We start from the raw sequence: 24,209 nt of genomic DNA, 5'->3' as shown, positions 1-24,209 counted from the left end.
GCCATCCACATCTTGAACAATCTCCAGACTTTAATGAGCCATTTGTATCTGTAAGTTGGAAAAAAGCAACAGACACTGCATATTTGAGATATGCGAAACAAGCACCAATATGATAACATTGGACCATAATACAACCAGTAAGTATGGAAGTAATGCAATCAAATATACGGTAAGTACATGAAAAGAGCGTAAGGCTCATTTTTGTAGTTAGGCCAATACAGGTTGATAGGTGATGTTAGCTGGTATTGTTCTGTTCACCACAAGATGGCGCTAGAGAGGATGATTTTAAACTGTAGCAACTGTAGCATTATATTTAAAAAAACACACAAACTAAAATTCAGATTTTATTGGGAAAAGCAATCACAACTTAAACAGTTTATTGGCAAATGACTGCATGCACAGTATCACAACCATATGTTTCAAACATATTTTCTATTGTTTAGATATTTCTCTTACATGATATATCGTGGATAAATAATGTAGCACAATGCTTTGCTTAAAAATTACAGCATGCAAAGTTAAACATTAGTGGCTCCAGTAATGAAATCATTTTGTTTCACTCTAGCCTGAATTATTGTTTTTACAGGAAAGAACAAAAATTAATGACCCCTTGTTTCCCAAGGTCCTGAATAAATTGCATGGTATTGATCTTTATACAAATGATCTGCTTCCTTAATTACCATGTATATCGGAAACAGCCTGTGCATAAGAACATTTTGCAATCCATTAATATCGCAGAGGACACATAAAGCTCTGTAATGTACATAAAGGAAAAAAATGAAAACAAACCAATATATCTTAAGGACATTTTAAGGAAGAAATGTTATATCTTGTCTGCAGTTTACTCCTTGTGAGAGTTATTAGCATTTAATGACTCCTGCACTTCGGATTAACGGTTAAGAGGAGATATATTTGAAGAACAAGACTTTCTGGCCTGTTTGGTAATTACTGTTCTATGAAAAATAAAATGAAGTGCAACACGAAAGCTGCATATAAATCAAGAAACTGAGCAAACAATGTATTTTATAAGTCTTCTAATATGTATTTACTGGGAATCTTTGAAGCTCTTCGCTACTTGTATTATTTGACCATGGCTATGGTGCCTTATCTGAGTGAGGCAGCCACAATGATCAGGAGATTGCCATGGTTCTGGCAATGCCTTACAAACTTTTAGTTTGGCTCCTACTTTCTGTTATGCAAAATATTTTAAAGTCTTAGTCCTCATGCACGCAACTGTATTTTCTTTGCTAATCATTTAAAGGGCTGTTCACATGTCCGTCTTTTTTCACGGATCTGCATGCCCAATTTTAGATTCTCACTGCATTTTCTATTCTGGTCCATTCTGTGAGAAAATATTCAGCAAATTAGTACATTTTAGCCCCTGCTCTTTCTGAATTAAGATCTCCCTGTGTACAGATATCAGCGACCAACAGCTATCTATTTATACACACTTAGGGTACTTTCACACTAACGTTAGAAGGAATCAGAAATCTGTATGCAAACGCATATCATTTGCTTCCGGATCCGTCTGATAAATACATTGCAATACCGGATACGTCTCTCCGGTGTCATCCGGAAAAATGGATCCGGTATTTACTTTTTTCACATTTTTAAAGGTCTGCATATGCGCAGCCCGGGAAATCCGATCCGTTTCCCGGTCTGCAGATCTGGTATTGCAATGCATTTGTCAGACAGATCCGGCATTAATACATTTCAATGGAAATTAATGCCAGATCCGGCAATTGTTCCGTAAATTTTGGCCGTAGAAAATACCGCAGCCAAATACCGCAAAAGGGACTGAACTGAGGACATCCTGATGCATACTGAATGGATTGCTTTCCATTCACAATGCATTGGGACAGATATCTCTGCATACTGACTGACAAATATCTCTGCATACACACTTACACAGAGACTGCTATTAATCACTGATTACACCTCCCCTGTGTACAACTATCAGTGACTGAAAGCTATCTCTGTATACACACTTACACAGAGAATGCTATCAATCACTGATAACACCTCCCCTGTGTACAACTATCAGTGACTGAAAGCTATCTCTGTATACACACACATACACACAGAATAATATAAATCACTGATAACACCTCCTCCATATACAACTACCAGTGACTGACAACTATCTATGCATACACACTTACATAGAGAATTCTACAAATTATTGACAACACCTCCCTGTGTACAACTATCAGTGACTGACAGCTATCTATGTATACACACTTACACAGAGAATGCTATCAATCACTGATAACACCTCCCCTGTGTACAACTATCAGTGACTGACAGCTATCTCTTTATACACAAATACACATTGAGAATGCTATCAGTCACTAACAATTGCCCTGTGTACAACTGTACATCAGTAACTGACAACTATCTGTGTATACACGCTTACACAAAAAATACTATCATTGATCACTGATAACCCCTCCCCATGTACAACTATCAGTTACTGACAGCTATCTATGTATACACACTTATACAGAGAATGCTGTCAATCACTGATAACACCTCCCCATGTACAACTATCAGTGACTGACAGGTATCTATGTATACACACACTTACACAGAGAATGCTATCAATCACTGACATCTCCCCTGTGTACAACTATCAGTGACTGACAGCTATCTCTGTACACAAACTTACACAGAGAATACTATCAATCACTGATAACACCTACCCATGTACAACTATCAGTGACTGACATATCTCTGTATACACACTTATACAAAAAATACTATCACTGATAACTCCTCCCCATGTAAACTATCAGTGACCAAAAGCTATCAATTTATATACAATTATACAGAGAACGCTATCAATCACTACTAACACCTCCTCCATGTACCACTATCAGTGACTGACACCTATCTTTGTATGCACACTTACACTGAGACTGCTATTAATCACTGATTACACCTCCCCTGTGTACAACTATCAGTGACTGACAGCTATCTCTGTTTACATATTTACACATAGAATGCTATCAATCACTGATAACACCTCCCCTGTGTACAGCTATCAGTGACTGACAGATATCTATGTATACACTTACACAGAGAATGCTATCAATCACTGATAACACTTGCCCTATGTACAATTATCAGTGACTGGCAGCTATCTCTGTATATACACTAACAGAAAGACTGCTATCAATCACTGATAACACCTCCCCCATGTATGACTATCAGTGACTGACAACTATTTATGTATATACACTTACACAGAGAATGCTATTAATCACTGATAATGCCACCAATGTGTACAACTCTCAGTGACTGATGGGTATCTATGTATACATACTTCAGTTTGATTTACATGGGCCGACGAGCAGCAGATTGTCAGAAAGGAAGCATTCCTTCCTGACAGTTGGCTGCTCATTTACATGCAGTAATCGCCTCCACAGTATGAGGACAAGGATTGCCATTATGATCGCTCGTCCTCATACAGCTGCATTGTTTCAGGAGAGCAGATTGCTGTTTAGACATCAGGATTTGTTGCCCAGGAACTATTTAGATGACTACACGATTGACAGTTTCAGCTGCACCTTTACATGGGCAGATTATCTGAAATGAGTGTTATTTCCACAGAGAATACTATCAATCACCTCCCCGTGTACAACTAAACTTAGAAAAAGCTGAAATGTTATTGTATACATTGCAAGTTTTACTGATTTTTTACCCACCAAACTATATAACAATCTTCTCAGCTCCTCCTGCTCTATAACATTCTGCCTGCAGATCATACTGCATTTTGCGGTGACAGGTCCTGTTTAAGGAAATGAGGCAAAACAATCGGACAAGCCTGAATGTGTGGACTGACATCGTATTCCCAAAAGCATTTCCAGAATATGTCACTTTTCCTGTGAGCTCGCATTTTACCTTTGAAATGAAATAACAAATATTAACTGACAATATAGATTTTTTTTGATAATATACAATCTATTTTCTGACGTTATCCACAAACAACAACATTAAGTGCATAAATATATACACATCAAATCAAGCTGAATTCATGGCTCACTTGAGAACAATAAGCCCGAGTGACACATTGCTGGTATCTGAATTGCTATAATAATCCTCCTATGACTTATCAGACACTTGGTAAAATACACCTATTTATTCTCTTCAGACCCCCTAACCTACACTGACACATTCCCTCTCAGCAAATTCGTTGTTTGAGTTTAGCTAGAACTAGCAATAATTTCCAGTTGTATCTAGGCTGACTTCCCCCAAATGACTTGTTTCTCTTGCAGTGTCCTAAGTAAACCAATGATGAGCAGATGCAAGTTTGTAACCTTTAGATGGCAGATGTTATATTAGCAGTCTCTCTCTATTTTCTCTCAAGCTCTTACATTCATAATAGATGAATGTTTCGTAACAGTAATGCATGTGATTAAAAAAGCTATTATAGACTCTTGGCTTTACATCTCTTAATTCTTGAATTTGCTACATGTAGCTGTTATAAAACAGCCTTAGCAACACAGATTGCTTGCTTAGGCTGTTTTTGCACAGTCAGTGTTTGGTCAGAGATTTCCACCAGTGACTGTGAGCCCAAACCAAAGGTGGAGGTTACATAGAGATTACGTATAATGGAAAGATATTACCTGTTCTGTGTTTTTGACTCCTACCTGATTTTGGCACAATCTATGATTTCTTACTTTTCCATTCAGGCTTTAAACACTAGAGGGAGCTTGTAACTTCTTCCCACAAATGATGTCACCTATGACTAACCCATCAAGGCATTCTATTTAGTCAATCTTCTAAACAATTCTTCACACTTGGAATCAATTAAGAACATTTCTATACAATGAGAGGGTTGGAAAGGGCACTGTGATTTACTGCTAGGTAATTCACAATGCCCTTACCATTCCTCTCACAGCACAGACATATTCTTGATTGAATCTAGGGGTATAAAGTGTGAAGAATAGTTTCAGAAGATTAAGAACTGAGAGAGGTAGGTGGGATGACTCCCTGGCAGACCAAATGACAAAGAATTAGGGATATAAATACCTAATAATATGGTTTATAGTAGCAGTTATCTCAGACATTGAAGCAAGAAAAAAAGTCCGAGCACCTACATTTTCATCACACTGAAAATACTGGCCATCTATAAGTAGCATGTAATAAAGCAAGAAGAGCTAGTCAAATTGATATATACAGATGTAGCAGGGTTAACACTCACACTCTTAACTCAAATTTCTTAACTCATTGCATTATCTTGAAACAAAAGCCATTGAAAAGCAATTGCTTAACACATTTAGTTGCATTTATTTCAGAGCATATTTTAGCATGTCTCATAAAGCATGAGTGTTAACCCTGCTACATCTGTAGTTTTGTGGGAAAAGTTTCAGTATAATTTGTATTTAATTTTTTAATTTGTATTACATTTTTATTTAAATCTCTGCTCTTTATATGCTTAGGAGTCTGATGGGCAGTCCTACTCCCTGATTGACAGCCTTTTCTGTATGACTGCACATTCAGAGATACTGGTCAGCCATTGAATAGGTCTGCCCACTGGACTCTAAAGCATAGAAACAGTAGAGATCTAAATGACTAAAATACAAGTTTTAAGAAATCATTTCCCATAAAACTATATAGCAATCTGCTCAGCTCCTCCAGCTCTGGAACATGCTGCCTGCAGACCATAGAGAAAGACTGTATAAATAATTTCACATAATGGGGGAGATTCGCTGTCTAAATCCTTTCTAAGATTTAGGAGGTCATTTATCATTCTGATAGTTGCCCCAAAATCTGCAGTTTTGCCTCGCTCACGCCAGCTCTAAAGAGTTGAGTGCAAGTGGATCAGCCCACAGGCCTGTCTCATTTACAATTTTCTACGCCTGTTTCAAGCATAGAAAATGGTCTAAATGTAAGAAGTTGTCTTACATATAGTAGCGGCGCTGGATGAGCCAAAGTTACAGAGAGGCTGGCGCCTCTTCATAACTTTTACAGAACCACTGCCAGCTATGGAGCTTTATTAAGACCGGCGTCTAAAACACCTGTATAAATAAATGTGCCGCTTAGTGTAAACTTACACTAGATAGTATAAAGATGCACCAAGTTGATCACAGTGACTCTTGCTGGTTGATAAAGTTGGTGTGTGGCTAGACATTTTTGTTTGACTTTATACCACCTATTCATTGTATTACTTTGATTTTTGTGACCAAATTTTAGCCCAATTTGGTGCATATAGTTGCATGTTCTGTCACACCCCTTTGGTAAACACACCCCTTTCCCCCACCAAGCCACACCCCTTCAAGAAAGAAGGGGCAGTAGATCGTTCTTCTGAAAAAAAAAATATATATATATAAAACTAGAAAGTTCTAAATTTGTTTTCCAAACACAGCCTAAGAGTGAAAGGAACTAGTGTAATAAGTTCCAAGATAAAATAGTCACCCCAAAAAATTGCTCCAGGGCTGTACAATTGGGGTATATGGAGAAAGCAATGCCACCAGGTACAAGTCACCACCTTCCATACTCAGATGAGTGTCACTGACACGTTCTCCGGGCCTGTCTTCGGGGACAAAGGAGGTAAAACGGATGGTAGGTATTTTTGATGGTCATCCAATATATGCTTCCCTGTTCACACCTAGCGTATCCTTAGATCTTGTAATTCTACAGCACTTTTCAACTAGATTAGATCAGAAGAGCAAAGACAACATAGTGAGGCATATGGTAAGTATGGTGAATAAAATATCCTGTGTTCCCATTTACTCTGATGGTCTGCACTATGTCTTCTGATCTGATCAAGTTGAAAAGTTCTGTGGAATTACAAGATCTGAGGATACACTAAAGTTTCTGAAAGGAAACAAGAAATCATAGACTATAAAGGAAGACCATCAAGAATACCTACCATCCCGTTTAGCTCACCTGTATGTGAAAGGTGGTGAGATGTACTTGTTGTAGCTGCTTTCTCCATATACTCAAATGTTGCAGACTAGGAGGGAATTTCAATTGCGACTTGGATATTTGTTTTTGGCACATTTGCTTCAAAATAGGTTTACAAACTTGAGACATCATTTTGCATTACAAATGGACCAAATCTGATTGCAATTTGATTACGACATATACTAGGGCGTTCATCAGACTGGAGTGACTGGTGAAAAATAATTTTATTAATCCTATTGAAAACTGTTGACCATGTAGGTGAGTTTTTCAGCTTCATGATGGCCATATCTTGCCCTTTAAGTGAGACCATACGATAAAGGAGATGCACTCTTGTGACTCACTCTGATAATAGAAATTGTTATTAGGTATCAGTGTGGTTGCTGCAATTGATACCATATTTATCAATAATTAATATAGTAATAATAAATAATTTTTCAGGAGAGGTAAGGCTGAAAACTGCCAATAAATTGTTGATTTGCTAAATGTTTACAGAAGAGAGAACTCAACTCAGCTCTACATGACCAACAGGTGAAGCACTTGATGATGGTGTCAGAGAAGAGCAGCTCACGGTGGTCCTAATGCCCTCAATTCCATGTATGATTTAACATGATTTGACACATCAGAATGCACTAAGCACTGTTACACAGCTGCAGACCCTGTTATTGCCAGACTTACAGATGTCAACTTGATAATGGTGATGGAAAGCATGGGGAATTGATTGATTTAGAAAACCTTGTAGAATGAAGAAGCATACCTTGCGTAAGCAGACACTACACACTGGATGTGGAATCTTCTTGCAGCATTTGCTCTTGGCGGAGAAAGTGAACCAGGACCACTCAGCCACCATCATTTAGGGAGTGAAACCTATCACAATGCAAGTTTATTGACTAGTATTTTCAGGCTAGTGATGTAAGGTTATAATGAAGATAAAACAGCTAGCTCACTGATGTATAGAGTGTATAGGAATGAGAGGAGCAGATGCCCCCACCATCTGCATGTCTCATTAATATCCCTCCTTGACTACAGTGACTGCAAGGTTTCCCTCTGTACCTCTCTTCTACCCGCACTCTTTGATACATTTTTCAGATTCAGTGCTTGCCCATTCTCTTCCTCCCCCATATCCCCAAATAACAGTGCTTGCCATATTGTGTAAATGTTGTGAAATATTCAGCAAACAGATATAATTGTTTTTGTGACCTATAAATTAAGATCTTCAGTTGCAAAAACTGGTAAATGCATGAGCTAGCACTCATTTCAAGTTGTAAAACAATCTGTTCAGCTGTGACTTAGTTTTTATTTCTGCTTGGAAGTTCTACTGACAACAAATTTTGCTTACGCATGGATCATCACCTAGCTTTCTTAGGTTACAGAAAAGCAAACTTGCCAACTTACACAGTGATCTATCCTCTGACTGTATATTATTACATAATTAGGATGACTTACCGTTCAGGACTCTTAGGCTACATGCACACGACAGACATGTTTTAACGGACGTTTATTTCACTGATGCCTTTCTGAGAAACGGACTTTAAAAATTGACCCATTCAATTGTATAGGGGCAGCCTTTCAGTAAAAAACGGACAAGATAGAACATGTTCTATTTTTTTACGTCCGTTTTTCACTGAGTCAAAAAAACTGCTGTGTGACTAACCCCATAGACTACCATTGGTCGTAAAACAGACATGTCCGTTTTTCACTGTCGTGTGCATGTAACCTTGGAAAGCTGAGTAATTCCATATGTTTCAACTAGATGGCTGCTTTCTGTGGTAAAGCACAAAACCTGTAAAATAGTTTGAACGTTGGCTAATTGAACAAATCTAATGGTTGCTTGCATTCCATGCATACGGATTACATGCTGTAATTTCTGTCAATCTGTTACAAATTCTAATATGCCTTTTCTTAGATATAATGGTTTCTAGGAAAGCTTGGTGCCATTCAATGCAACCACGGTCACTGCTCAAATGGGATTTTTACCCAACTTTCTCAACATTTAGATTTCTAAGATTTACCATTTATCTATCCCCTTCTATATTATTGTATAACTACAAATATATGTATTATACTGGTTATCACCAAGCTTTCCAAGGCTACTTATAATGATGGAATGGCTAAAAATAATAATTCAAATAAATAAATAAACAAACAGAGTTACTCCTCTGGTTCCTTGGCACAGTTGGCACTTATTCACTGCTGTTGTTTTAATGACTAAAAACATTGTTATATACGTTCACTTCCATTGTCTATGTATTATTCAGAATATCCTACTTACAAAACATCTTATGCCATACAGACAGCTCGACAAATTTGAACATGGTTTCAATTGCTGTCCCTTTCCTGCTGTATTCTAAACACAGTGTGATGAAACTAGATCCTGTGTGTGATGTAGCTATGCCTGCTGGATGCTCACAGTTAATGATGAAACTCCACACTTACTTGATGCATGCACACATAACAGGAAGATCAAGGAATTGACACACTAGGAAGGCATCAAGCACTATTGCCAAGGTAGATGTATCAGCAAAGAGGTTACATTTCCCCAGCTGCAAATCTTGTTATTGCCAAACATATGTTCATGAACTGGATATGGGGGAGGTAAAGAGCAGGAAATGGATTAAGAAAAACAAATAGAAAAGGAAGAATGAGAAGGAAGGAGAGGTTCAGAGGGAAACCTGCAGCCACTGTAGTATAGGAGGGATATTAATGAGACATGCAGATGGTGGGGGCATCTGCTCTGCTCATTTCATACACTCACTACATCAAGCTGGGGGTTTGGTATATCATTCTAACCTTCCATCACTAGCTAGGAAACACTAGTCCATACACTGTTACACTTGCCTTGTCTGCTGTCTGCTAGCATCCTGCTTGGATCCCTGGATCATGGTGACTGAGCAGTCCTGGTGCACTGTCCCTGGCATTGCTTGACACAGAGGAGAGCAGATGCTGCAAGAAGAATCCGCATCCACCGAGTAGAGTGAGCTCAGGAAAGCTGTGCTGGCCAGATGGGGATGCTCTAGGACACGAGCCTGCTGGAAGCACAGCAACTTCCCCGGGATGTATTTGTGTCTTGGATCTGTGCTCTTTTTATGAGAAGGGGACACCAGCCCAATCAGAAGTGTGTGTGATTTCCTTGCCTAGGATTGGAGTTCTGTGAAATGTCATGCAGTCCTGTCACTTCTCCTCCCCCTCATAAGCCCAGAGTTGCCTTGAATATCCCAGTATAAACAAAGTGGCTTGTCCAGAACCAAAGCCATTCCTTGCCAAGTTCCTGCAGCTCCTGCTCAGTGACAGCGTTCTAACTAGAACAAGAAGGATTCCACCATTGATGACATCCTGCAATAAGGGTTAACTGTCTCACTCTTTCATTCCAGAATATGAAGTGGAATGTGATGCCCCAAGTTCTAGTGTGGGATATCTGCATGCAAAGTGATTGTCTGGTACCTGTATTTGTCTGGAGTTCCAGGATGAGCTGCTATGGATGTGACCAATAAGGGACAAAAAAACAGCTTACTTCACAGCTCCATGGTGATACAAGACTCCGGAATGAGGAACGGCAGAGGTCTGCAGGACCAGTGGGCAGATACTGTGGCTGTGAGACCAAGGACCACTGAGAGGCAGATCACTGTTCACAGGAAGCTACTTCTGGGCTTTGCTTTGTCTATCTTGGCTTTGATCGTTGTGACTAGCATTGCAGTGTTCCTTAGTGTTAGGTTTGAGGAATGTACAGATGGATCCACTAGGACAATTAACAACAGCATCCTGGAAGCAGCCAGGTTTAACCAAAATCTGGAGGTAGGTAAGGATGCTGGGGATGGGACCAATCATCTGCAGGATAAGGACCAGGAAGAAGACTGGAAGCCATGGACTTACCTGAGATTACCAACACACTTAAGACCACTGCACTATAATCTGATGATTTCTGCATTTATGGTAAACTTCACTTTTTCTGGAGAACTTAATGTGGAGATTGAATGTCTGAACTCTAGCAGATATATTGTGGTCCATGCTCACAGATTAAATGTGGAGATGGTCCAAGTAGCAGAGGACAAGGTGGCAGGGGAAGTCAAAGTTTCAAACTTCTTTGCTTATCCATCCAACCAGGTCTTAGTGGTTGTTCTAAACAGGACCCTGGAGGCACAGAAAAGTTATAACCTGAAGATCGTTTATAATGCTATTATAGAGAATGAATTACTTGGCTTCTTCAGGAGTTCCTATGTGATACACGGAGAAAGAAGGTAACTATAACCATACCACCAATGAACAGTGATGTACAGCATATCCAATAGAAAGCTCTCCATAACTGATTATCAGATGTTTGTATTGTGTGCTTCCTCCTTTGTGTATTGTAGCTAATGTCATGACATAAAAACACCCACTCAGCTGTGTCAGCAGATGCCCCAACCTTCTCCATGTTTCAATATTACTCCTATGCTACTGTGACTGAACTGTTTCCTATTGTAGCTTTCCTTGACATTCATTGTTCCAGATTATTTTTTATTTTTTTACATGATCCCATTTCCTCCATCCCCCATACCCAGTTCATGTCTGCAAATAGCAGGCTATGCAGCTGAGTAAACTGCAGGCTCCTTGCTGATACATCTACTTCAACAACAAAGCTTGATGTCTTTCTGATGTGTCAAATTATAGGACATAGTATTCCTTTTGTACTCCTTGGTCTTCCCCTCCTATGTGTTCATGCATCAAGTATGTGGATCTACTATATGCACTGAGGCTACTATAGTTACTTTACATATGGGAGACATTTTTATCTCCATATTCTGAATGTATTGTGACATTACAATGAAATAAAGTACAAGGAGTTGCAACAAATGTACCTGATCTGTCTATACCTGCTGTTTATAGCGGGGGCAACTATTTAAAGAAGGTTCCTCGAGACAGTTACTTTGCAAATAGCACATATTAGACAGTTATAGGTTTTAATAATATTATAAATAAAATATACCAACATGCAACAGCACTGCTATATAGGTACCTGTTGCCTAAATTGCATACCAGGCAAAGAAGGCACAGGATTTTGAGGACTGCGCCTCAAGACAAAGTTAGTGTACAGTCACATGGTCAGGCTTTCTGCCAAAACCAAGAGTGACTTTAAAAAAGTGGATAAGTAGTATCTGTTCTTTCCCTATATGATTTACCGCTGCTTTTTACTTACAAAACTGCATCAGGGAACCTCCCAGTGCAGCTATACTCTAAAAAACAAACAAACAAAATAAAAATAAAAAATCAATAATCACATTTATACAAGCGCCACACTAACACATACCCTAGCACCAAACTCAACTCTGCTGTGTTACTATGTAAAATAGAAGTAGACATAGTGCACCCCTGTGGGAAGGTGTTGGCAGTCTAGAGGTTGTTTTACTTTTTCCTCCCCTGTTGTAGCAATTAAGATCTTCATATTGATTTGAGAGTGCAATACATCACGTGGAAAGCAGCGATGGGACACATCCGCATGCAGTTAATTATCTTGTTTATCCAGGTTTCAGTAATAATAAAGTACATGGTTACTGGCTTCCATCACCATCATTTGATTTGTCATGTGTTTTGGGATAAAAGAGAAGTGTCAGTTTTTCCTTTTACTGCTAGCTCCCAACTGACAGTAAAAAAAACAGCAAAACTTCATACCGCAAAATCTCATTAGCATGCGTTTTATTTGCTATGCCTTCCTTTTAATTACTGCACTGGGGTAGACTCTCAAAATCTGCATAAACTACTCCTAATTTGTATAATTTGCATATAATTGAAAAGCCTCCAGCACAGTGTCACACAGTGCATGCCACAGTGTGTAAAAATGACAGCTACTGTAAATTGCATCCGACAAACATAAGCACAATTTACACCACCTTGCCCTAGTTTTGCAAGTAAAGCCATTCCTTAACTTGTTAATTATTAACAATATGTGCTTGTTTGTAAAAATCAGTCTCTGGGGAGCATCAGGTTCTCCTTAGCAATACACCCTCTTTGACACATCCTTGTAAGTAGTTTGATCATCTATGTTAATATTTAAGGTGATACATGTGGATGCTGTAGACAAAAAACTCACATGTTGCATTTTAAAGAGCGTCTCTCAACATACACAAATGTCCCTGATTTTAATTAAGATTCTGGCAGCTGGCTTGTTTTCATATGCTATTTAGCCATTCCTCATTTATCCCATTTTCGGGCAAAGCCGAGGGATAGTATGGGCACTAGGGGGACAATAACATTTACAGGAGATACTTACTCAGCTTTTCTAGTGTCCTGAATGGCAAGTCTGCCAAGTTAGGAGTTAATGTAGGTATGTGGAATGTAACAATCCATAATGTCAGTGACAGATTTGACATTATGGACTTCAATCCAATTGGGAATAGTAAAGACAGCCATACAGGAAATCACCTAGCTTTCTCAGAATCAGATATCTCTATGAATCTGTTCAACAGAATTAGTAAAATGCCCAAAGTAAGCAATTCAAAGCCTCAAATTGTTAGACTGAACCATCTGGTTTGGCTGTTTGTGAGCAGCTATCCACTCTAGCTCATTTGCAGTGGTATGTTTTGGGAGTGTGGAGGACACAATTCTATAAAGTCCATATGGACTATGTTATTTTTTTGAGTACATGAAGATAGACAACAATTTCAAAGCCCTCAAGTATTCCAGCTGCCACAGAACTTTACTTGACGTAGATCAATGCTAAATCAAAGTGCTAAAGCAATCATTACTGGATTGATGGAAACACTTATTACTCGTTACTAGTTAGGAGCATACACAGTAATATTATTGTACAACAAAATATTCCAAAGCCAACAATAAAATGCACAATTCTTAGAAAAGTGATCAGTAGTCAAGGTCTTAATTATTACACACACTCAATAATACTTATTTTCTAATGCTTTAGGGTGGGCTCAGACTTTTATAACACTGGTCTAAAATGAAAAAAAAAAAAAAAATAGACAAAAAATTGGTCTGGTCTAGTGTTGATCGAGCACCATAGTGCTCGGGTGCTCGGGCCGAACACATTGTGATATGCTGGTGCTTGACCGAGCACCTGAGTATAATGGACGTCAATGGGAGAACCCGAGCATTAAACCAGGTACCCCCTGCTCTGAAGAGAGGAGGGTGCTTGGTTCATAAGAAAATGTCAGAAATTGCTGGTAACACCACCAAAATTGTTATGTAACAGCATGGGGAGGATGTATGGATGCATCTTGGACACGCTGGTCGCTGCTGGGAACTATGTTGTCCGAATATTACGACACTTATACATAATGACAATAATATGCACAAAACCAAGGGAAAATAAATCAATTTTAGAGGAAAAATGTATAGAAAACATTCTTTCCTGAATATTTACTTGTCTATAAAGTGCAAGTTCTGCCAAAAATTACAAGGAAGAGGCACTCCAATACAACCTGTATATCACATAAAGGAGGGCCTCATTCACATTGAGTTGCGGGCCTGCAGGTGAGCTGACCCTGTAAAAGATTTGAGTTACGGGCCTGCAGGTGAGCTGACCCTGTAAAAGATTTGATTTGCGGGCCTGCAGGTGAGCTGACCATGTAAAAGATTTGAGTTGCAGGCCTGCAGGTAAGCGGACCCTCTAAAAAAATTATATGTGAGGGCCTGCTGGTGAGCTGACCCTGTAAAAAAAATTGCATGTGAGGGCCTGCTGGTGAGCGGACCCTGTAAAAAATTAGATGTAAGGACCTGCTGGTGAGCGGACCCTCTAAAAAATGATATGTGAAGGCCTGCTGATGAACGGACTTTCTAAAAAATTATATTTGAAGGCCATATATGTGAGGGCATTATATGTGATAAATAAGCAATGCATGTTGATATGACAGAAGAGGAGGAGGAGGATGAGAAAAGGAAGATTCAACCATATAGCCTGGTTTGTGGTGGAAGGGGTGCATGGGAATACAGTCTATTAACTACATTAAAAACACATGTAAAGTGCCTTTATGTTCATCAGCATTCCTCTGATGGAGTTGAGAAGTCATGGACAATCCAGGCCTTGTTCATTTTTATATTAGTCAACCTGTCAGCATTTTCAGTTGACAGGCGGATACACTTATCTGTTATAATGCCACCAGCAGCATTAAATACACGCTCAGACAAAATGCTGGTGACAGGGCAGGCCAACACCTCTAAAGCGTAGAGCGCCAGTTCGTGCCACGTGTCCAGCTTGGACAACCAGTAGTTGTAAGGCACTGAGGGATCATTGAGGATGCTGACACGGTCTGCTATGTACTCCTTCACCATCTTCCAAAATTTTTCTCTCCTTGTGGCAGTAGGCCGCACATCAGGGTGAGGGTGCTGGCGGGGTGCCATGAAACTGTCCCAGGCTTTGGTAAGTGTTGCCCTGCCCCTGTTGGAACTGCTGTGTGTTCCCCATGTCTCCCCTCCTTGGTTGGCCAAGGAAGTACGGACTCTGCCGCCAGCTTTGTCAGATGTAAAATTTTGGAGCAATTTTTCAACAAGGATCTTTAGGTAGTGCACCATTTTGCTCGTCCTCTCCACCAGAGGAATTACATATGAGAAGTTCTCTTTGTAGCGGGGGTCAAGAAGGGTGAGCAACTAGCAATCTGTGTTGTTTAAAATGCGTATACTGCACAGGTCGCGGGAAAGGCAGCCTAACATGAAGTCAGCCATGTGTGCCAGAGTACCAACAGGTGAGACTTCGCTGTTGTCATCAGGAGGATCACTCCCAATCTTCCCATCCTCTTCCTCCTCTTCTGTCCACCCACGCAGAACTCATGGACTAAAAATTCCATTGGTACTACCCTCTGTAGTGAAGGCAACTGTCTCCTGTTCCTCCTCCTCCTCTTCAGCCTCCAATTCGTGCTGAAAAGACAAACTGAGGGTGGTCTGGCTATCATCAACCTGTGTAATGCCTTCCCCCATTTCCACCTCTTCCACATGCAAAGCATCATTCTTAATTGTGAGAAGCGAGCATTTAAGAAGACACAGAAGTGGGATGGTGACGCTGATAATAGTGTTATCGCCACTCACCATCTGTGTTGATTCCTCAAAGTTGCGTAAAACCACACAGAGGTGAGATATCCATGCCCACTCCTCGTTTGTTGTGAATAGCGAAAGCTGATTGGAAAGGAGACGACCATGTTGCAGCTGGTATTTCACAACTGGCTGCTCACAAAACCTGGCCAACAAGTTCAAGCGCGTGCTCACGTCGCACAACAGCCGATGAGCTGGCAATTTCAAGCGCTGCTGCAGTGTTGACAGACCGGATGAAGCTGTCAGAAATGTTCACACACGTTGGCGCACCTTCACCAGAAGCTCATTGGGGTATGTTTTTAGAGACCGCTGAACCACAAGGTTGAATACGTCAGCAAGGCATGGAATGTGTCTATGGTTGCCCAGCTCCAAAGCCGCCACCAAGTTTCGGCCATTTTCAGACACAACCATGCCTGGTTCTAGATTGAGTGGCAAGAGCCACAGCTCAGTCTAGTCTCTTATCCCCTGCCACAGCTCTGCGGCAATGTGCTGTTGATCACCTAGGCAGATCAGCTTCAGCATGGCCTGTTGTAGCTTCCCCACTGCAGTGCTGCACTGCTTCTAGCTACCGACTGATGACTGACTGGTGCTGCACATGGAAAATTTGGAGATGGAAGTGGAGGAGGAGGAGGCAGGGGAGGAGAAGTGGGGGTTGGAGCCACTAACGTAGGTGGTGGCGGAAACCCTGATGGCATTGGGGCCCGCAATCCTTGGCGTTGGTAGCACCTGTGCCATCCCAGGGTGCGAGTCGCTCCCGGCCTCCACAACATTATCCAGTGTGCCGTCAGGGAAATGTAGCGTCCCTGGCCGAAAGCATTTGTCCATGTGTCCGTGGTTAAGTGGACCTTCCCAGTAACTGCGTTGGTCAGGGCACATGTGATGTTAAGGGACACAGGTTAGTGCAAGACTGGCACGGCACACCTTGAAGAATTGTGGCGGCTGGGGACTGCATAACGAGTGACGGCTGCCAACATTAGGCTGCGGGAGGCCTCAGTGTCCACAAGAGTAAATGGCAACATTTCCAAGGCCAGTAATTTTGAAAGGTGCGCATTTAGTGCTATGGCCTGTGGGTGGGTGGCTGGGTATTTGTGCTAAGTCCTCAGTGATTGACAACTGTGTGTCATCCTCTTCCTCAGCCTTTTGAGGCAGTAATTTCCGTTGAGTCATTGGCAACCCTGTCTCATCATCATCCACCTCATTAAACACTAATTGCCATTCCCCAGCATCATGTTTTTGTGACTCTGGATGCTCAAGAGGTTGGGAGTCAGGGCACAAGATCTCAGGTCCCTCTTCAAGTGTGCTTGGCGAGAGGGCCAAACTAATTAATGGCGATGAAAAGAGGTCCTCGGAATATCAAAGTGTGGGATCACTTGTTTGGCCAGACTGTAAATGGTGGGAGGAAGGAGGATCAGGGTGAGGATTGTGTGGACCACACTCCTGGCTACTGAGAATGGACTTGGTGGAAGACAGGGTGGTGCTTAACCGACTGGAAGCACTATCTGCTGCAATCCTGCTCACATTGGTCTCACTTCAAGACTAGAGTGGTGTCCTGCGTCGCCCTGCAAACTGGGACATGAAGCTAGGTATCTTGGATGATTATTTTTCTTGTGCTCTGGCAGCAGGCACAGTTTCTCTGCGCCCAGGGCCACGGCCTCTGCGTGCACCATCAGCATCATGGCCACTTCCCCGTCCTTTAATGCTTGCCTTCTTATTATTAAATGGTATATGCATGCTTGACACACAAGATGTTGCACAGATGTCACAGTTCACAGCAATCACAGTATATGGAAAAAGTACGTAAAAGTATGGAAAAAGAAAAATAGATTTCACTTATATTTTTACTATATTTTGTCCTGACACACACACATGCTATTGCAGCACAGAGTGACAATTCACTGCAAGGACCGTTTATAGGAAAAGTGTGAATACATTTTGGGAACAATATAATTGTGTTCAATAATTTTCTTCCTATCTCTGCCCATGACACACAGAAGGTATTGCTTAACAGATGTCACAAGTCACTGCAGGCACCCTCTATAGAAAAAAAAATCGCAAAGTATGGGGAAAAAGATCGAAGACTACTTTGCAAGATTAAATTGCTGCCACCACACACAATATTTCTTAAAAGGACATTTGGGTCTTTGAAATGTTTTAAAATTGAATAATTTGCAATCACAAACTCCCTACACTATCTGTCCCTTCCTAAGTGCAGCTCTCCCTGATTTGCAATGAGCCGAACCCGCTTCATCAGGTGTTATATAGCACCCGATGACGCGTTTCAGCCAGTCAATCACTGTAATGCCAGTAGCCAACATGACTACTGGCATTACAGTGATGGCAGTACTTACCTGAACGTTTATTGGCTGCTTAGAAGCCATAAAATGTGGGGGGAGGAGACTAGAGCATGGCGCTCGAGCACATGTGGTATTCGGCCGAGCATGCTCGCTCAACACTAGTCTTGTCATTTTAAGGAGCCAGTACACAAAGTGGTCCAAAAACTGACTTTAGACTGTGGTTACATATGTGCTATGGCATGGACATTGCAGGTGGTGGTTCTTTGTATGACTTAAAAAAAACCTGCACATGAAATTGTCATCATAGATCACAAACCAAGTCACACATAAACTTTTAGCGATTTTTGTGCGTTTTGACAACTAAACCACAGTTCTAAAATAGTCATGTGACAGCAAGTTCCAGTCAAGTAGCCCAAATATACTTGGTCACTTGACTGATCGAAAGCTTTTTGTTGAGCCACCTTCTGGATTGTTGCCCTAGCCTATGGCTAGATTCACATGGCATTTTGCGGAGGTGTCTTTTTAGGTCAAACACACTGACCATATATTAATTTAAAGTCAATTACAAATTATTGATGTGTCTACATATAGAGTGGGACAGATTTATTAGTCCTATAGATGAAGCAGCTTTAGACAGGCTGTCTAGACCTGCCACAGATTTATCACAGTGACTCAGGCTGGATGGTATATCTCGTTCATGGCTTCATAGTTTGTGTAACTTTATAACACCTATTGGTTTGCTTTGCTTGTGACAGAATTTTACACTAAAATTGTGTTGAAATTTTAGTGCAACTCTTAGTTTCATACCATCTTTCATATGAAGCCACACCGCATGCACTCACATAAGGGGATGTGGGCCAGTTTACTTGAAGGAGCCCTTGGGAAACTATTATGATACTACATATGAAATCCGTGGCCACTGTTTTTACATGATGACGATGAGGACAAAACACAATAAAGAAGTGATGGATAGGTCCTACTCCTTTTTACAAAAGTTACTGCAAACCCTAGAATACTTTGTGTTTTATTCTGTTGCTAAAAAATGTCACCAGAAACTGTGTGTACTTGGCCATGTAAGCTTCAACCCATCACCGAACATGCAGTTTGATCTGCAGGCAGCATTTTGTAAAACAGGGGGAGCTGAGTAGATGTATAATGAGCAAAGATGCAGTATAACTTGTATTTTATTCATTTAAATCTATATTCCTTCTATACTTAGACACCCAGTGGGTAGTCGTATCAGAAACTAACATCTATCTCTGTTTGCACCTATATGGAAGCTGGGCTCCTAAGATACAAAATCATTGTGATGGGTTCTTCTTCTTAGCTGGGAAGCTTGACATCGTTTACCAACTCGTCTTTCCCTTTCTTAAAACCATTATACATCTTTAAGGATACTTTCACATCAGCAGCATGGATTCTCTGCTGGAATTATACGGGTCCGGCATTGCCAGATGCAAACAGAATGCTCTCCCAACCTCCAATAAGAATCGGCCAGACAGAAACCACTGCACACTGGTTTGTGTTAAGCGGATTCACAGCATTCTCTGATAGATCAGGCAGCCAGATCTCATTGCTACAGATGTGAAAGTAGCCTAATTCTGGTCTAAAATTCTACCATAAAAATCACATGAAAAACTGAAGAGTATTGTCTAGATTGAGAATGTGACATGCAATTGACCTCATGTACTGTATATTTTTCTTAATGGCAGCTAATAGCAGAACAATGCATTAACATGCAACATTATGCTGTCCCGCAAATAACATGGGCCATTGGGTCATGGCCCACTATGCTTTGTCTATGACAAGGCAATGCTTTAGTTCATTAAAGGGGCCATCCTGGAATTTATATTGATGATCTATTCTCTGGATAGGTCATCAATATCAGATTGGCAGGGATCTGACACTTGAGACCCTGCTAATCGGCTGCTAGAAGAGGCCAGTGTTCTGTGAGCCTGTAGATAGGTTATATGGTCTACACGCAGAAGCTCCCTGAAACAGTTGGGTGGGGTTGCCAGGACTCCTGAGGATAGGTCATTATTATCAATTCCTGGATAACCCCTTTAAAGAAATTGTCTCACTTCAGCATTTATTATGTAGAAAAAGTTAATACAAGCCAGCTACAAATTTATTGTTATTATCCATATTGCTTTCTTTACAGGCTGGATTAATTTTCCCATCACATTATGTACTGGTCATTTCCATGGTTATCACCACCCTGCAATCCATTAGTGGTGGTCGTGATTGCACACTGTTGGAAAAAGCGCTAGCCTTTCTGGTGGCCGGGACCGTGGGACCGCACATAGGCTAGTGCTTTTTCTTATAGTGTGCAAGCATGACCACCGCTGTTGCAGGGTGGTCGTAACCATGAAAACGAACAGTGTATAATGTGATGGAAAAATAAATCCAGCCAGCAAAGGAGGCAATATGGACAATCACAATACGCAGCTTAATCCACACTATAAGTGTTGTTTGCTGAAGTGAGACAACCCCTTTATGATCAGACAGATCACCAAACTGTGCTATATAGGGCAGCATGGTTTTACTGACAGGTTGATTACTATTTGAAATTATGCCCACATAGAGGTTCAGCTCAGCAAACAAATAAGTTGAACTGTTGTATGATGTAGTTATAACTGACTTTAGATGATCATTCTGGAGAGGAGAGAGAGGCGTGGAGAGCTAGCCATTAGATTATTTTTTTTTTTTATAGAAAGCAACTTGAAAATGATTGGGCTAAAAATAAATGCAATTACATGAAAAAAAAAAGATTTTTTTTATACATTGAATTGCTCTTTATTTGGAGATCCATTTAAAATGTAACCATTTTAATCTTTTTTGTTTTGTCATTGTCGGTTGAGTTTCTCTGTTTCATAATAACCGGATAAAGTGAGAAAATGAGAATGCTTGAATTTCAGAGTACAACTCATTATCTCAAATGATGGTCAGATAAAATTGAGCATGTTCATCCACATGGAGATACAGAAGCAAATGAAAGCTGAATCTATTGTGAATTAAGGCTGAAATAAATAAGTGCAATAGTTGGTATAAAAACCTCAGCATCTAATTTCAGGAACTAAGAAAGTTCTAAAAAGTCAATCAGTCTTTAGCTAGCTCGATGAAACGACAACTTTGTATTGCATATAACTAACACGGGTCAATTACATGCCTACCCATTACTCCACTGATCCAGAGACCGAATGATATTCAATAATCCCATGGAATAAAAGTTCAGCATGTCCAATCAATACACATTTTGTGTTAGATACAGAGGAGATAACTTTCCTTTCGACCTTACCAGCTATGTTCCTCACACAAAATGATGTAATTACTGATTTCTCCATATAACATTAGGAGCATAAGGGTTGTTTAAAACCCTATAATGTACAATATATATATATATATATATATATATATATATATTATACACACATACTCTCTACAGATATACATTACTTACAGCAGAAAAAGATTGTTTCCATGCTTGTTTTTGTATAGCAACTTGAGTACCAGAAATGTTATTTTCTTAATAAATCTGCCATGTTTTTCTAATCCTGGATGGCCTCTTTAATAAAGGTGGTCCTTCTTTCAGTATTATTGTTTAGCTGAAAAGGAGATTAGTTACTAAAAGTGTCTCTCACGCTGGAAGACCGGCACATTGTGGTATATTCTACCCTGCAGTAGTGATGTAGGGGGAATTGATCACGGTCTTAGATTTCCTTTGATCACTGTGGATCCCAGCAGCACAAGGGAATAAGTTTATCAAATGGGGGATTGGTCTGACTAAAAGGAATTGTCCAGATAATTACAGTAATTTTAGTGGCAATATTATTTCCCTAAACTGCTATTTTAATTGAAACCTCACTGGATCCAAAATTAAGGTGCAATACAATGATACCCTTGACCTTGCCTTCTTCCCTGGAGAATGAGATCATTTTCACAGATTAATATTTTTATAGGTGGCTTGTCAGGCAGGTAAGGATTGCCAAGATACACTCTGTCAAGTGAAAATGCTGTTCACCATTTTTATATTTTGCTTAAACTTTTACTTTACCTAATTTTAAAGGGGTTGTCTAGTTTCATGATACTGAAGACCTGTCCTCAGTATAGATATCCATATCTACCTCTACTTTGTAGAAGCAGTGCAGTGTGACAACAACTATTCACTTCAATGGAAGTGGAAGCTATAATTACCCTGCACTGCTACTACAAAGTAAATGGTGTGCAGGTAAACATTCAAAAGGGCACAGTGCTTGCCCGAGCATCACTTCCTCTTCAAACATCTGATTAGAAGGGGTTGTCAGGAGTCAGAACCCCCCTGATCTGATATTGACAACCTATTATTAGGATATTGGGGTTATAACAGGGGCTATCATTTTCAGATGCTTACCTACAATATTTATGTGACTTTTCTTTCCCCTTTCTCAAATGTTCAATAGACCCTTCCTTAAATTTGTTGAGGGGTGTGATTTCTAAAATGAGGTAACTTTTTGGGGTTTCCACTATAGGTATACCTCAAGGTCTCTACAAAGACGACATAGGGCCCAAAATCTTTCCTCCGAAATCCATATGGCTCTCCTTCCATTCTGAACCCTGTAGTCTTTCTGAAAAGCAGTTTGCATTCATATATGGGGTGTCGCTGTATTCAGAAGATTGATCGTCTCCTGTTACCCCTTGGGAAAATCTAAAAATTGGTCTCAAAGCATCTTTTTATTAGAAAAATGAAATTTTCCATTTCACAGCCAAATTTTTCAAAATTCTATGAAATATCTTTTGGGTCATACTGCTCACTACACACTTTGAAAAAAAATTAGGTTGTGTAGTTTCCTAAATGGGGTCACTTTTGGGGGATTTTGACTGTTGGGGTGCCTCAGGATCTCTTCAAATGCAACAACTTATTCCACTAAAATCTACTCTCCAAAAACCATATGGCTTCCCTTCTGAGGCCTGCTGTGAAACTGCAGAATCAGGGTAATCAATTTCAAGGTTTGCTTTTCTATTACCAAATGCTACAGGGAAATGTATTACATTTATTAATAGTTATTTATTAAAACCAAAATTCTGCAAAGAAAACAAAGTAACATTTTTAAATTTTACCTTCATTTTGCTTTAATTCCTGTTGAACACCTAATGGGATAATAACGTTTCTAAATTCAGCTTTGAATAATTTGAGGGAAATTTCTAAAATAAGGTTCTCCCAGCATTTGTTTTTATTACTGCTTTAAGCTGAGGGATGTAGGTCATCATAAGAGTTTCTTTTGTTTTCTGATTTACTTTATTTGCTTCTCGCTACATTGACACCTCTGCATAACAGATTATGTTGTAGACAAGAAGTGTATTGGCTTTTAATTAATGCTTGGCTGTGAGAGGTGATGACTAGGGATGAGCGAACTCGAACTGTATAGTTCGGGTTCGTACCGAATTTTGGGGTGTCCGTGACACGGACCCGAACCCGGACATTTTCGTAAAAGTCCGGGTTCGGGTTCGGTGTTCGTCGCTTTCTTGGCGCTTTTGTGACGCTTTCTTGGCGCTTTTTGAAAGGCTGCAAAGCAGCCAATCAACAAGCGTCATACTACTTGCCCCAAGAGGCCATCACAGCCATGCCTACTATTGGCATGGCTGTGATTGGCCAGAGCACCATGTGACCCAGCCTCTATTTAAGCTGGAGTCACATAGCGCCGCCCGTCACTCTGCTCTGATTAGCGTAGGGAGAGGTTGCGGCTGCGACAGTAGGGCGAGATTAGGCAGATTAACTCCTCCAAAGGACTTGATTAACTGATCGATCTGCAGCTGTGGATCATTGAGCTGCTGATCCTCAATTGCTCACTGTTTTTAGGCTGCACAGACCGTTTGTCAGTCTCATTTTTCTGGGGTGATCGGCGGCCATTTTGTGTCTTGTGGTGCGCCAGCACAAGCTGCGACCAAGTGCATTTAACCCTCAATGGTGTGGTTGTTTTTTGGCTAAAGCCTACATCAGGGTGAAGCTGTCACACC

The 24,209-nt window shown here is 40.3% G+C and overlaps 1 protein-coding gene across 1 annotated transcript in view; it reads left to right on the top strand.

Moving 5' to 3' along the window:
- The first annotated feature begins 10,047 nt into the window (after nucleotides 1-10,047).
- The window catches only part of TRHDE (thyrotropin releasing hormone degrading enzyme), a 1,265,007-nt gene continuing 1,250,845 nt past the window's right edge, over nucleotides 10,048-24,209 (top strand). The window contains exon 1 of the mRNA XM_044280434.1: nucleotides 10,048-11,144. Coding sequence (XP_044136369.1) covers nucleotides 10,384-11,144 — 761 coding nt within the window. The 5' untranslated portion in view covers nucleotides 10,048-10,383. The remainder of the gene's footprint in view (nucleotides 11,145-24,209) is intronic.

This window comes from Bufo gargarizans, chromosome 2 (assembly GCF_014858855.1).
Source record: "Bufo gargarizans isolate SCDJY-AF-19 chromosome 2, ASM1485885v1, whole genome shotgun sequence".
Classification (NCBI taxonomy): Eukaryota; Metazoa; Chordata; class Amphibia; order Anura; family Bufonidae; genus Bufo; species Bufo gargarizans.
This window is presented reverse-complemented; position numbering and strand designations above follow the sequence as displayed.